Genomic DNA, 13,615 nt, shown 5'->3' on the forward strand with positions numbered 1-13,615 from the left:
TCTGTAGGTTGGGATGATCATTCCGTAGGTTGGGATGATCATTCTGTAGGTTGGGATTATTATTCTGTAGGTTGGGATGATCATTCTGTAGGTTGGGATCATCATTCTGTAGGTTGGGATCATCATTCTGTAGGTTGGGATGATCATTCTGTAGGTTGGGATTATTATTTTGTAGGTTGAGATTATTATTCTGTAGGTTGGGATGATCATTCTGTAGGTTGGGATTATTATTCTGTAGGTTAGGATTATTTTTCTGTAGGTTAGGATTATTATTCTGTAGGTTGGGATGATCATTCTGTAGGTTGGGATAATCATTCTGTAGGTTGGGATTATTATTCTGTAAGTTGGGATTATTATTTTTTAGGTTGGGATTATTATTCTGTAGGTTGGGATTACTATTCTGTAGGTTGGGATGATCATTCTGTAGGTTGGGATGATCATTCTGTAGGTTGGGATTATTATTCTGTAGGTTGGGATGATCATTCTGTAGGTTGGGATGATCATTCTGTAGGTTGGGATGATCATTCTGTAGGTTGGGATGATCATTCTGTAGGTTGGGATGATCATTCTGTAGGTTGGGATTATCATTCTGTAGGTTGGGATTATTATTCTGTAGGTTGGGATTATTATTCTATAGGTTGGGATTATTATTCTATAGGTTGGGATGATCATTCTGTAGGTTGGGATGATCATTCTGTAGGTTGGGGTGATCATTCTGTAGGTTGGGATGATCATTCTGTAGGTTGGGATTATTATTCTGTAGGTTGGGATGATCATTCTGTAGGTTGAGATGATCATTCTGTAGGTTGAGATGATCATTCTGTAGGTTGGGATGATCATTCTCTAGGTTGGGATGATCATTCTGTAGGTTGGGATGATCATTCTGTAGGTTGAGATGATCATTCTGTAGGTTGAGATGATCATTCTGTAGGTTGGGATGATCATTCTGTAGGTTGGGATGATCATTCTGTAGGTTGGGATTACTATTCTGTAGGTTGGGATGATCATTCTGTAGGTTGGGATGATCATTCTGTAGGTTGGGATGATCATTCTGTAGGTTGGGATGATCATTCTGTAGGTTGGGATGATCATTCTGTAGGTTGGGATGATTATTCTGTAGGTTGGGATGATCATTCTGTAGGTTGGGATTATTATTCTGTAGGTTAGGATTATTATTCTGTAGGTTGGGATGATCATTCTGTAGGTTGGGATGATCATTCTGTAGGTTGGGATTATTATTCTGTAGGTTGGGATGATCATTCTGTAGGTTGGGATGATCATTCTGTAGGTTGGGATGATCATTCTGTAGGTTGGGATGATCATTCTGTAGGTTGGGATGATCATTCTGTAGGTTGGGATGATCATTCTGTAGGTTGGGATGATCATTCTGTAGGTTGGGATGATCATTCTGTAGGTTGGGATGATCATTCTGTAGGTTGGGATTATTATTCTGTAGGTTGGGATGATCATTCTGTAGGTTGGGATGATCATTCTGTAGGTTGGGATTACTATTCTGTAGGTTGGGATGATCATTCTGTAGGTTAGGATCATTATTCTGTAGGTTAGGATTATTATTCTGTAGGTTGGGATGATCATTCTGTAGGTTGGGATGATCATTCTGTAGGTTGGGATGATCATTCTGTAGGTTGGGATTATTATTCTGTAGGTTGGGATTATTATTTTGTAGGTTGGGATGATCATTCTGTAGGTTGGGATTATTATTCTGTAGGTTGGGATTATTATTCTGTAGGTTGGGATGATCATTCTGTAGGTTGGGATGATCATTCTGTAGGTTGGGATGATCATTCTGTAGGTTGGGATTATTATTCTGTAGGTTGGGATGATCATTCTGTAGGTTGGGATGATCATTCTGTAGGTTGGGATGATCATTCTGTAGGTTGGGATTATTATTCTGTAGGTTGAGATGATCAGTCTGTAGGTCAGATTATCATTCTCATGTTTAGGTGAATCTTTCATGTCATAGACAAGTTTATTATTTTGTAGTATGGATAACTATTCTGTGGGTGAGATTCCCACAGTTGAGATTTTCATTCAGTACATATTTGCATTCATTCATTCAGTTGGTTGGATTTCTGTTCGTTAGGTTAGATTTCAATGCAGTAGACGAGTTTGTTACTATATAGGTGGGATGATCATTCTGTATATTCCTGTATGTTGTGTATATATTGAACTAATGCCCTGCACTGTTTCTGCCAGGCTGGCTCCCGGTATAAAGAGGACGCGCTCACGAGAAGGTTCCGGATCTAGCAAATCAGTCAGCTTCAACAAGGCGAAACGCACTGATTCTCAAATGCGAGATATAAGTACAACTGGCCAGGTATGGCACCTAAAGTAATGGTGTTTAATATGGTCTGAGCATCAGCCCACTTAATAACCTAGTGGAAAAAATTGGGTACATTTGTTCCAGAGCCGAGTGCATGAGTGTCTGGGTTTTCAGCGAGTGTCGGGACCCTGTGTTCACTCACTTTGGGCATGTTCACTGTCTCTCCTGGTTTCCCAATGCGTATTGTCTCTATTTCCAGGCACGCCTCACTTTGGGCATGTTCACTGTCTCTCCTGGTTTCTCAATGAGTATTGTCTCTATTTCCAGGCACGCCTCACTTTGGGCATGTTCACTGTCTCTCCTGGTTTCTCAATGCGTATTGTCTCTATTTCCAGGCACGCCTCACTTTGGGCATGTTCACTGTCTCTCCTGGTTTCTCAATGAGTATTGTCTCTATTTCCTGGCACGCCTCACTTTGGGCATGTTCACTGTCTCTCCTGGTTTCTCAATGAGTATGGTCTCTATTTCCAGGCACGCTTCACTTTGGGCATGTTCACTGTCTCTCCTAGTTTCTCAATGAGTATTGTCTCTATTTCCAGGCACGCCTCACTTTGGGCATGTTCAATGTCTCTCCTAGTTTCTCAATGAGTATTGTCTCTATTTCCAGGCACGTCTCACTTTGGGCATGTTCACTGTCTCTCCTGTTTTCTCAATGAGTATTGTCTCTATTTCCACGCAAGCCTCGCTTTGGGCATGTTCACTGTCTCTCCTGGTTTCTCAATGCGTATTGTCTCTATTTCCAGGCACGCCTCTCTTTGGGCATGTTCACTGTCTCTCCTGGTTTCTCAATGCGTATTGTCTCTATTTCCCGGCACGCCTCACTTTGGGCATGTTCACTGTCTCTCCTGGTTTCTCAATGAGTATGATCTCTATTTCCAGGCACGCTTCACTTTGGGCATGTTCACTGTCTCTCCTGGTTTCCCAATGAGTATTGTCTCTATTTCCAGGCACGCCTCACTTTGGGCATGTTCACTGTCTCTCCTGGTTTCTCAATGAGTATGATCTCTATTTCCAGGCACGCTTCACTTTGGGCATGTTCACTGTCTCTCCTGGTTTCCCAATGAGTATTGTCTCTATTTCCAGGCACGCCTCACTTTGGGCATGTTCACTGTCTCTCCTAGTTTCTCAATGAGTATTGTCTCTATTTCCAGGCACGTCTCACTTTGGGCATGTTCACTGTCTCTCCTGGTTTCCCAATGAGTATTGTCTCTATTTCCAGGCACGCCTCACTTTGGGCATGTTCACTGTCTCTCCTGGTTTCTCAATGAGTATTGTCTCTATTTCTAGGCACGCCTCACTTTGGGCATGTTCACTGTCTCTCCTGGTTTCTCAATGAGTATTGTCTCTATTTCTAGGCACGCCTCACTTTGGGCATGTTCACTGTCTCTCCTGGTTTCTCAATGAGTATTGTCTCTATTTCCAGGCACGTCTCACTTTGGGCATGTTCACTGTCTCTCCTGTTTTCTCAATGAGTATTGTCTCTATTTCCAGGCACGCCTCACTTTGGGCATGTTCACTGTCTCTCCTGGTTTCTCAATGAGTATTGTCTCTATTTCCAGGCACGCCTCACTTTGGGCATGTTCACTGTCTCTCCTGGTTTTGGAACGGTTTCCCCAGGAACACATCAGACCATCAATGTTGACTGCTTTGCTGAACAGCTGGGCCGATGTGAGGAATTACTGTCTATTGATATATCTGACCGGGATCCAGAAGATCATTCCAATGGGGTACCTTTTCGTCTCGTGACTGAAGTTTGCACCCCAGGTACAGTCCCTTCCTTTCCCCTCCTGAAAGTTTTTCCAGTAACCCAATGACTATCAGTGCCACTGTGAAGAACCCTAGATTTTCTTAGTTTATTTTCTGTGTTCATGATCCAAACATCCCCTGAAATCCTAGGACAGGGCCTGGCAAAAGCTGACTAGTAGGGACTGAGCTAAAACATTGAGCTTTCACTAATATTTCAGTTCCTAAGCTTCAAAACATGGCGAGTGATCTATGCTTTATTCACTGACCTGCTGATGGATTATACTGCAGGTAATTTTCTAGATCAAGATATATTTTAAAAAGCAACCCCTTGCCAATAGTCCTTAAACCTCATAGAGTAAATGTGATAGCAGTATACATTGTCTGATGGTTCAAATGAAGTGTGTTTATGTTATGGGCTACACTCTGCAAGTATGGTGCCTGTCGATCCTTTTCTGTGCGTGTCGTTGCTGCCCTGGGCCTGTCGTTCCTTTTCTGTGCGTGTCGTTGCTGCCCTGGGCCTGTCGTTCCTTTTCTGTGCGTGTCGTTGCTGCCCTGGGCCTGTCGTTCCTTTTCTGTGCGTTTCTTTGTTGCCCTGGGCCTGTCGTTCCTTTTCTGTGCGTGTCGTTGCTGCCCTGTGTCTGTGTTTTATCTGCAGGTTTTGTGACAGATGATATTGGCAGTATCTTTGAGGAGCACCGTATTGTGACGGATACTAGGATCCTGCAATGCTTGCCTTCACTGCTGACAGGAGGGGTGTACCTGCAGGAAGAGAACCGTTTCTTGTTCTGTAACGTAATAGTGGGACAGTCGTATACAGCTCGTTTTAAAATCATTAATTCTGGCAAGGTCCCCTGTGATGTTACCTTGGCACTCAAGCCCAGCTCCGCAAAGGTATGATTGGGATCATTGGATTGATTGCCTTAAAGGAATACACTAAGGTTAACAATTAATGTATTTATTTATAAACTGTGGTCTTTCAGCTTTGTATATTCTGCCCCCTGCTTTAAAACAAACAAAAATTAACAAAACAAATCTCAAACTCATGGATCTATCCAGTGCACTGGGGACCTATATACATGTTCTGCCTATTGAATACTTCTCATAGAGTGGAAGTGACTTTAATGCTTCTAAACAGGAGGTGTGGGGAGCTGCAAGGAGTGTGCCGCTCAGGTAGTGTGGGTTATAGGGAGTGTGGGAGCTGTAGTGTTGCTCAGGTAGTGTGTGTTATAGGAGGTGTGGGGAGCTGCAGGGAGTGTGCCGCTCAGGTAGTGTGGGTTATAGGGAGTGTGGGGAGCTGCAGTGAGTGTGCTGCTCAGGTAGTGTGGGTTATAGGAGGTGTGGGGAGCTGCAGTGAGTGTGCTGCTCAGGTAGTGTGGGTTATAGGAGGTGTGGGGAGCTGCAGTAAGTGTGCTTCTCCGTTAGTGTGGGTTATAGGAGGTGTCGGGAGCTGCAGTGAGTGTGCTGCTCAGGTAGTGTGGGTTATAGGAGGTGTGGGGAGCTGCAGTGAGTGTGCTGCTCAGGTAGTGTGGGTTATAGGAGGTGTGGGAAGCTGCAGTAAGTGTGCTTCTCCGGTAGTGTGGGTTATAGGAGGTGTGGGGAGCTGCAGTGAGTGTGCTGCTCAGGTAGTGTGTGCTATAGGAGGTGTGGGGAGCTGCCGTGAGTGTGCTGCTCAGGTAGTGTGGGTTATAGGAGGTGTGGGGAGCTGCAGTGAGTGTGCTGCTCAGGTAGTGTGGGTTATAGGAGGTGTGGGGAGCTGCAGTGAGTGTGCAGCTCAGGTAGTGTGTGCTATAGGAGGCGTTGGGAGCTGCAGTGAGTGTGCAGCTCAGGTAGTGTGTGCTATAGGAGGCGTTGGGAGCTGCAGTGAGTGTGCTGCTCAGGTAATGTGGGTTATAGGAGGTGTAGGAAGCTGCATTGAGTGTGCTGCTCAGGTAGTGTGTGTTATAGGAGGTGTGGGGAGCGGCAGTGAGCGTGCTGCTCAGGTAGTGTGTGCTATAGGAGGTGTGGGGAGCTGCAGTGAGTGTGCTGCTCAGGTAGTGTGGGTTATAGGAGGTGTGGGGAGCTGCAGTGAGTGTGCTGCTCAGGTACTGTGTGTTATAGGAGGTGTGGGGAGCTGCAGTGAGCATGCTGCTCAGGTAGTGTGGGTTATAGGAGGTGTGGGGAGCTGCAGTGAGTGTGCAGCTCATGTAGTGTGGGTTATAGGAGGTGTGGGGAGCTGCAGTGAGTGTGCTGCTCAGGTAGTGTGGGTTATAGGGGGTGTGGGAGCCGTAGTGCTGGTCAGGTAGTGTGGGTTATAGGGGGTGTGGGAGCCGTAGTGCTGGTCAGGTAGTGTGGGTTATAGGGCGTGTGGGAGCCGTAGTGCAGGTTATAAGGGCTGTGGAACATGCTGCAGTTTAAAGATGGCAGTAGAAGATTAACGTTTAGTCTTTCAATTGCAGTCATCGTATCGAGTGAATGACATGTTTGAGATTGAGCCACAGAGAATGAACATCCCAAGTCACAGCCAGTGTTTTGCGAGTGTGACGTTCAGCCCACAGAGCATGATGTTGTATCAGTGCATTTTTGAAGCTTCTGTGGAGGGAATCAGCAGGTGAGTCGGAATCTGGAGAGTCCTAAATAGCCTGGGACTGACTGCCGTCTTTTATTGGGGGGAAATCCCCCATGTCATCTCATTAGAAGGGCTAGTAGTGCTCCTTGCTAATAAGGAATGTGTGTGTAAGTGAGAAAACACCGCTATTACAGAGATCCCCTCTGCCTACTACAATTCAGTTACTTTTGTTTCTATTTTGCTACTTTGTATACGAACAACCCTTACAGACCATTCGTATACACGAATGGCCAACCAACCGGCCCTTGGCGTGTGCCACTAATTAACCCCGTTCACCTTCTTTTCACTGAACCAAGCGACGAACAGACGACCACCCTACCTGAGGAGTGTGCCGACAATCAACCACCCAGGAGCTGCGGTTTGTGGTTAACCGCAGGCTAATTGTCTGTTATCAGGGTGGTCCCCGTTCGTATGTAAAGGTCGAACGGGGTACCAAACAAAGAGCCGAAATAACTCCCGAACGACCGCCCGGCCCCTGGCATGTGCCCCCAATTAAACACCTTGAAGCTGCGGTTTCTTTGGTTAACCGCAACATAATTACTTATCGCCAGGGTGGTCGCCGTCCGTATGCCGAACACGTGGCAGCGGCCATCTTTTGTTGTCAAACGCCCAGCGGGACTTGATCGTCAAACTCATGGTACTATTCTCGGACAAAAGTTTGCACTTATCCTGCTGGGATACAGCTTGCCCCGTCCGTTCGGGCAATAAGTTACAAAAGACATGTCGTTCGACAAGTTGTATTCCGAGAGTTATACCGACCCCTGGCCAGATCAGCTAGCCGAGAACCTCCAGGCTGCTACCAGGCGAATACCCATACTGACATGTTTTATTCCCATGGCTTTCGTAGACCATTCGTGAGATCTGAGCGCAATTCGTATATTTTGTGCGCTCAGATCCAAGCTGTCTAGGGGTCCAAGCTGTCTGGGGATGGGTTGAATGTGATATTTAAGTACTATACTGTAAAAGTTATCCATTTTTATTCTGTTTTCTTGTGTATAATAAAGCGTGGTTATTGCATGTACCTGGAGATAATTGAGTTACTGTAACCGTTGAGACCAATTATCTCCAGGGTAGGGGGGAGTGTTTCATAAAATGCACTTTGTTCCTATTGGCTATGACATTGCATTGTCCTGTGTACCATCAGGTCCAGGTGGGTGGTCTCCTGGCCTGAAAACTTGTATTTAAAGCCGTGCATGAGTACCCATTAAACCAGTTCGTTTTACCCTCAACTCGCAGCCTCGACTTGTGCTATAGGGAAAGGTGTTATACTAGCATCTAAGCGGTCCAACTTCCAGCCAGCCTGGAGACAACCGTAACAACCGCTTCAGCAGATTGAGCGATAATCATTTTAATTTTATGAAAGTATTGGTATTCCGTGTGATCTTCCAAGGACAGCGGCTCATGAGAAGCAGAATGATGGCTGCTGTGATTTCATTAAAATGAATCGAACTGTTTGCCTGTTGGGAGTGATGAGGCATAGTGCCTGGAGCACAGATTGGCTCATATTGTAAAAGCTGAAAGGGTTTACTAACTTACTGTATTTCAATAACAACATTTCTCCGTAGTGTTCTGTCCAAGGCTCGAAATCTGACCTTTGAAATCAATGGTGAAGGAATCCTGCCTCGTATAACCGTTACCCGACCTGCACTGCGCAACAAACGTGGACACCCACTTCTTCTTTACCAAAGGCTTTTAATTGGTCAACACCAACAGCTCCCACTAGTCTTAAAAAATGAAGGGTCCATTGCTGCAAAGGTGAGAGTAATGCCTCAGTCTAAATCCATCTGGTATATTCCTTGTATTCTAGAACCCAATGATACATTCTGTATAGACTAGAACCTTCTGGTATATTCCTTGTATTCAAGAACCTAGTGATACTGCACGCGTAGTCTAGAACCTTCTTCTTTGTATTCTAGAACCCAATGATACCGCATGTGTAGCCTAGAACCTTCTTCCTTGTATTCTAGAACCCAACACTGAGTGTCTAGAATCCTGTGATACATTCAGTACGGTCTAGAATCCTGTGTTACATTCAGTACTGTCTAGAATCCTGTGATACATTCAGTACTGTCTAGAATCCTGTGATACATTCAGTACTGTCTAGAATCCTGTGATACATTCAGTACTGTCTAGAATCCTGTGATACATTCAGTACTGTCTAGAATCCTGTGATACATTCAGTACTGTCTAGAATCCTGTGATACATTCAGTACTGTCTAGAATCCTGTGATACATTCAGTACGGTCTAGAATCCTGTGTTACATTCAGTACGGTCTAGAATCCTGTGTTACATTCAGTACGGTCTAGAATCCTGTGATACATTCAGTACTGTCTAGAATCCTGTGATACATTCAGTACTGTCTAGAATCCTGTGATACATGCAGTACTGTCTAGAATCCTGTGATACATTCAGTACTGTCTAGAATCCTGTGTTACATTCAGTACTGTCTAGAATCCTGTGATACATTCAGTACTGTCTAGAATCCTCTGATACATTCAGTACTGTCTAGAATCCTGTGATACATTCAGTACGGTCTAGAATCCTGTGATACATTCAGTACTGTCTAGAATCCTGTGATACATTCAGTACGGTCTAGAATCCTGTGATACATTCAGTACTGTCTAGAATCCTGTGATACATTCAGTACGGTCTAGAATCCTGTGTTACATTCAGTACTGTCTAGAATCCTGTGATACATTCAGTACTGTCTAGAATCCTGTGATACATTCAGTACTGTCTAGAATCCTGTGATACATTCAGTACTGTCTAGAATCCTGTGATACATTCAGTACTGTCTAGAATCCTGTGATACATTCAGTACTGTCTAGAATCCTGTGATACATTCAGTACTGTCTAGAATCCTGTGTTACATTCAGTACGGTCTAGAATCCTGTGATACATTCAGTACGGTCTAGAATCATGTGATACATTCAGTACTGTCTAGAATCCTGTGTTACATTCAGTACTGTCTAGAATCCTGTGATACATTCAGTACTGTCTAGAATCCTGTGATACATTCAGTACTGTCTAGAATCCTGTGATACATTCAGTACTGTCTAGAATCCTGTGATACATTCAGTACTGTCTAGAATCCTGTGATACATTCAGTACTGTCTAGAATCCTGTGATACATTCAGTACGGTCTAGAATCCTGTGATACATTCAGTACTGTCTAGAATCCTGTGATACATTCAGTACTGTCTAGAATCCTGTGATACATTCAGTACTGTCTAGAATCCTGTGATACATTCAGTACTGTCTAGAATCCTGTGATACATTCAGTACTGTCTAGAATCCTGTGATACATGCAGTACTGTCTAGAATCCTGTGATACATTCAGTACTGTCTAGAATCCTGTGATACATTCAGTACTGTCTAGAATCCTGTGATACATTCAGTACGGTCTAGAATCATGTGATACATTCAGTACTGTCTAGAATCCTGTGTTACATTCAGTACTGTCTAGAATCCTGTGATACATTCAGTACTGTCTAGAATCCTGTGATACATTCAGTACTGTCTAGAATCCTGTGATACATTCAGTACTGTCTAGAATCCTGTGATACATTCAGTACTGTCTAGAATCCTGTGATACATTCAGTACTGTCTAGAATCCTGTGATACATTCAGTACGGTCTAGAATCCTGTGATACATTCAGTACTGTCTAGAATCCTGTGATACATTCAGTACTGTCTAGAATCCTGTGATACATTCAGTACTGTCTAGAATCCTGTGATACATTCAGTACTGTCTAGAATCCTGTGATACATTCAGTACTGTCTAGAATCCTGTGATACATTCAGTACTGTCTAGAATCCTGTGATACATTCAGTACTGTCTAGAATCCTGTGTTACATTCAGTACTGTCTAGAATCCTGTGATACATTCAGTACTGTCTAGAATCCTGTGTTACATTCAGTACTGTCTAGAATCCTGTGATACATTCAGTACTGTCTAGAATCCTGTGATACATTCAGTACTGTCTAGAATCCTGTGATACATTCAGTACTGTCTAGAATCCTGTGTTACATTCAGTACTGTCTAGAATCCTGTGATACATTCAGTACTGTCTAGAATCCTGTGATACATTCAGTACGGTCTAGAATCCTGTGTTACATTCAGTACGGTCTAGAATCCTGTGATACATTCAGTACTGTCTAGAATCCTGTGATACATTCAGTACTGTCTAGAATCCTGTGATACATTCAGTACGGTCTAGAATCCTGTGATACATTCAGTACTGTCTAGAATCCTGTGTTACATTCAGTACTGTCTAGAATCCTGTGATACATTCAGTACTGTCTAGAATCCTGTGTTACATTCAGTACTGTCTAGAATCCTGTGATACATTCAGTACTGTCTAGAATCCTGTGATACATTCAGTACTGTCTAGAATCCTGTGTTACATTCAGTACTGTCTAGAATCCTGTGATACATTCAGTACTGTCTAGAATCCTGTGATACATTCAGTACTGTCTAGAATCCTGTGATACATTCAGTACTGTCTAGAATCCTGTGATACATTCAGTACTGTCTAGAATCCTGTGATACATTCAGTACTGTCTAGAATCCTGTGATACATTCAGTACTGTCTAGAATCCTGTGATACATTCAGTACTGTCTAGAATCCTGTGATACATTCAGTACGGTCTAGAATCCTGTGATACATTCAGTACGGTCTAGAATCCTGTGATACATTCAGTACTGTCTAGAATCCTGTGATACATTCAGTACTGTCTAGAATCCTGTGATACATTCAGTACTGTCTAGAATCCTGTGATACATTCAGTACTGTCTAGAATCCTGTGATACATTCAGTACTGTCTAGAATCCTGTGATACATTCAGTACTGTCTAGAATCCTGTGATACATTCAGTACTGTCTAGAATCCTGTGATACATTCAGTACGGTCTAGAATCCTGTGATACATTCAGTACTGTCTAGAATCCTGTGATACATTCAGTACTGTCTAGAATCCTGTGATACATTCAGTACTGTCTAGAATCCTGTGATACATTCAGTACTGTCTAGAATCCTGTGATACATTCAGTACTGTCTAGAATCCTGTGATACATTCAGTACGGTCTAGAATCCTGTGATACATTCAGTACTGTCTAGAATCCTGTGATACATTCAGTACTGTCTAGAATCCTGTGATACATTCAGTACTGTCTAGAATCCTGTGATACATTCAGTACGGTCTAGAATCCTGTGATACATTCAGTACTGTCTAGAATCCTGTGATACATTCAGTACTGTCTAGAATCCTGTGATACATGCAGTACTGTCTAGAATCCTGTGATACATTCAGTACTGTCTAGAATCCTGTGATACATTCAGTACTGTCTAGAATCCTGTGATACATTCAGTACTGTCTAGAATCCTGTGATACATTCAGTACTGTCTAGAATCCTGTGATACATTCAGTACTGTCTAGAATCCTGTGTTACATTCAGTACTGTCTAGAATCCTGTGTTACATTCAGTACTGTCTAGAATCCTGTGATACATTCAGTACTGTCTAGAATCCTGTGATACATTCAGTACTGTCTAGAATCCTGTGATACATTCAGTACTGTCTAGAATCCTGTGTTACATTCAGTACGGTCTAGAATCCTGTGTTACATTCAGTACGGTCTAGAATCCTGTGATACATTCAGTACTGTCTAGAATCCTGTGATACATTCAGTACTGTCTAGAATCCTGTGATACATTCAGTACTGTCTAGAATCCTGTGATACATTCAGTACTGTCTAGAATCCTGTGATACATTCAGTACTGTCTAGAATCCTGTGATACATTCAGTACTGTCTAGAATCCTGTGATACATTCAGTACGGTCTAGAATCCTGTGATACATTCAGTACTGTCTAGAATCCTGTGATACATTCAGTACTGTCTAGAATCCTGTGATACATTCAGTACTGTCTAGAATCCTGTGATACATTCAGTACTGTCTAGAATCCTGTGATACATTCAGTACTGTCTAGAATCCTGTGATACATGCAGTACGGTCTAGAATCCTGTGATACATGCAGTAAAGTTGAAAGCCATCTGATATTCTTAAAACCATGTGACACATTCGGTATTGTCTAGAACCCATTCGGTGCCTGCTAGTGCCATCTCGCACCCTGCAATACAGTCTAGCATCTAGCAAAACACTGAGTGTAGAATATAAGTCTGTGGCACTATGTCCTTAATTAAAGTGACATTCCTGTACTGATAGTTATAGCATTCATAATGCCATAGAGTGAGTAACATGCAACCCATTAATAATTATTGTTCATATCTCTCCCTCAGGTAAACATTGATCTGACTGGAGAAGAACATGTTTTCACTTTAAAGCCGAAACCCGACACTCAGTGCATTTACCCAGCGTGGATTGAGAACAATACACAGAATATGGGTAACATTGCTGCTCCCAGCCCCGTACGGTCTGCTGACACCAGAGTATGATTTTATTAATCTGCCATCCTTCTCTTGTTCCAGGTCAGCGGGCACACACAGCTTCTCTGATCATCCATCCTGGGCACACACCACAATTTGATGTGGTTTTCCATCCTGCGGACCCCCAGAGATTCGAGGCCACACTGCACTTGTCCGTGATGGACAATCAATATGATCAGATCTGTGTTCAACTGGTGGGAGAGGGATACAAGGACGACATAACCATCGATAACATCCAGAACCCAGGAGTGGCTCTCAGCCCCCAGGGATCTGTGGATGAAGATGTCGTAGAAGGTAAGGACACAATTCTCTTCTTTAGAGTCATCTGAAGAGTTTCATGATTTGGAGTAAACATTGAATCTATCACCACAGCCATTTTATGATGGTTAACTTGTTTAAGGTGCTTGTTCATTGTGCCATGAATTACCCTCTTCTATTTAACATGATTTAAACGTAATGGGTACTCTCATCTC

The 13,615-nt window shown here is 43.2% G+C and overlaps 1 protein-coding gene across 1 annotated transcript in view; it reads left to right on the forward strand.

Moving 5' to 3' along the window:
- Positions 1-13,615, forward strand: part of HYDIN (HYDIN axonemal central pair apparatus protein) — a 205,005-nt gene that overhangs the window by 149,169 nt on the left and 42,221 nt on the right. Inside the window, exons 57-63 of the mRNA XM_063437790.1 lie at positions 2,218-2,338; positions 3,904-4,108; positions 4,746-4,981; positions 6,526-6,677; positions 8,261-8,450; positions 12,996-13,101; positions 13,185-13,436. Coding sequence (XP_063293860.1) covers positions 2,218-2,338; positions 3,904-4,108; positions 4,746-4,981; positions 6,526-6,677; positions 8,261-8,450; positions 12,996-13,101; positions 13,185-13,436 — 1,262 coding nt within the window. The remainder of the gene's footprint in view (positions 1-2,217; positions 2,339-3,903; positions 4,109-4,745; positions 4,982-6,525; positions 6,678-8,260; positions 8,451-12,995; positions 13,102-13,184; positions 13,437-13,615) is intronic.

This window comes from Pelobates fuscus, chromosome 12 (assembly GCF_036172605.1).
Source record: "Pelobates fuscus isolate aPelFus1 chromosome 12, aPelFus1.pri, whole genome shotgun sequence".
NCBI lineage: Eukaryota > Metazoa > Chordata > Amphibia > Anura > Pelobatidae > Pelobates > Pelobates fuscus.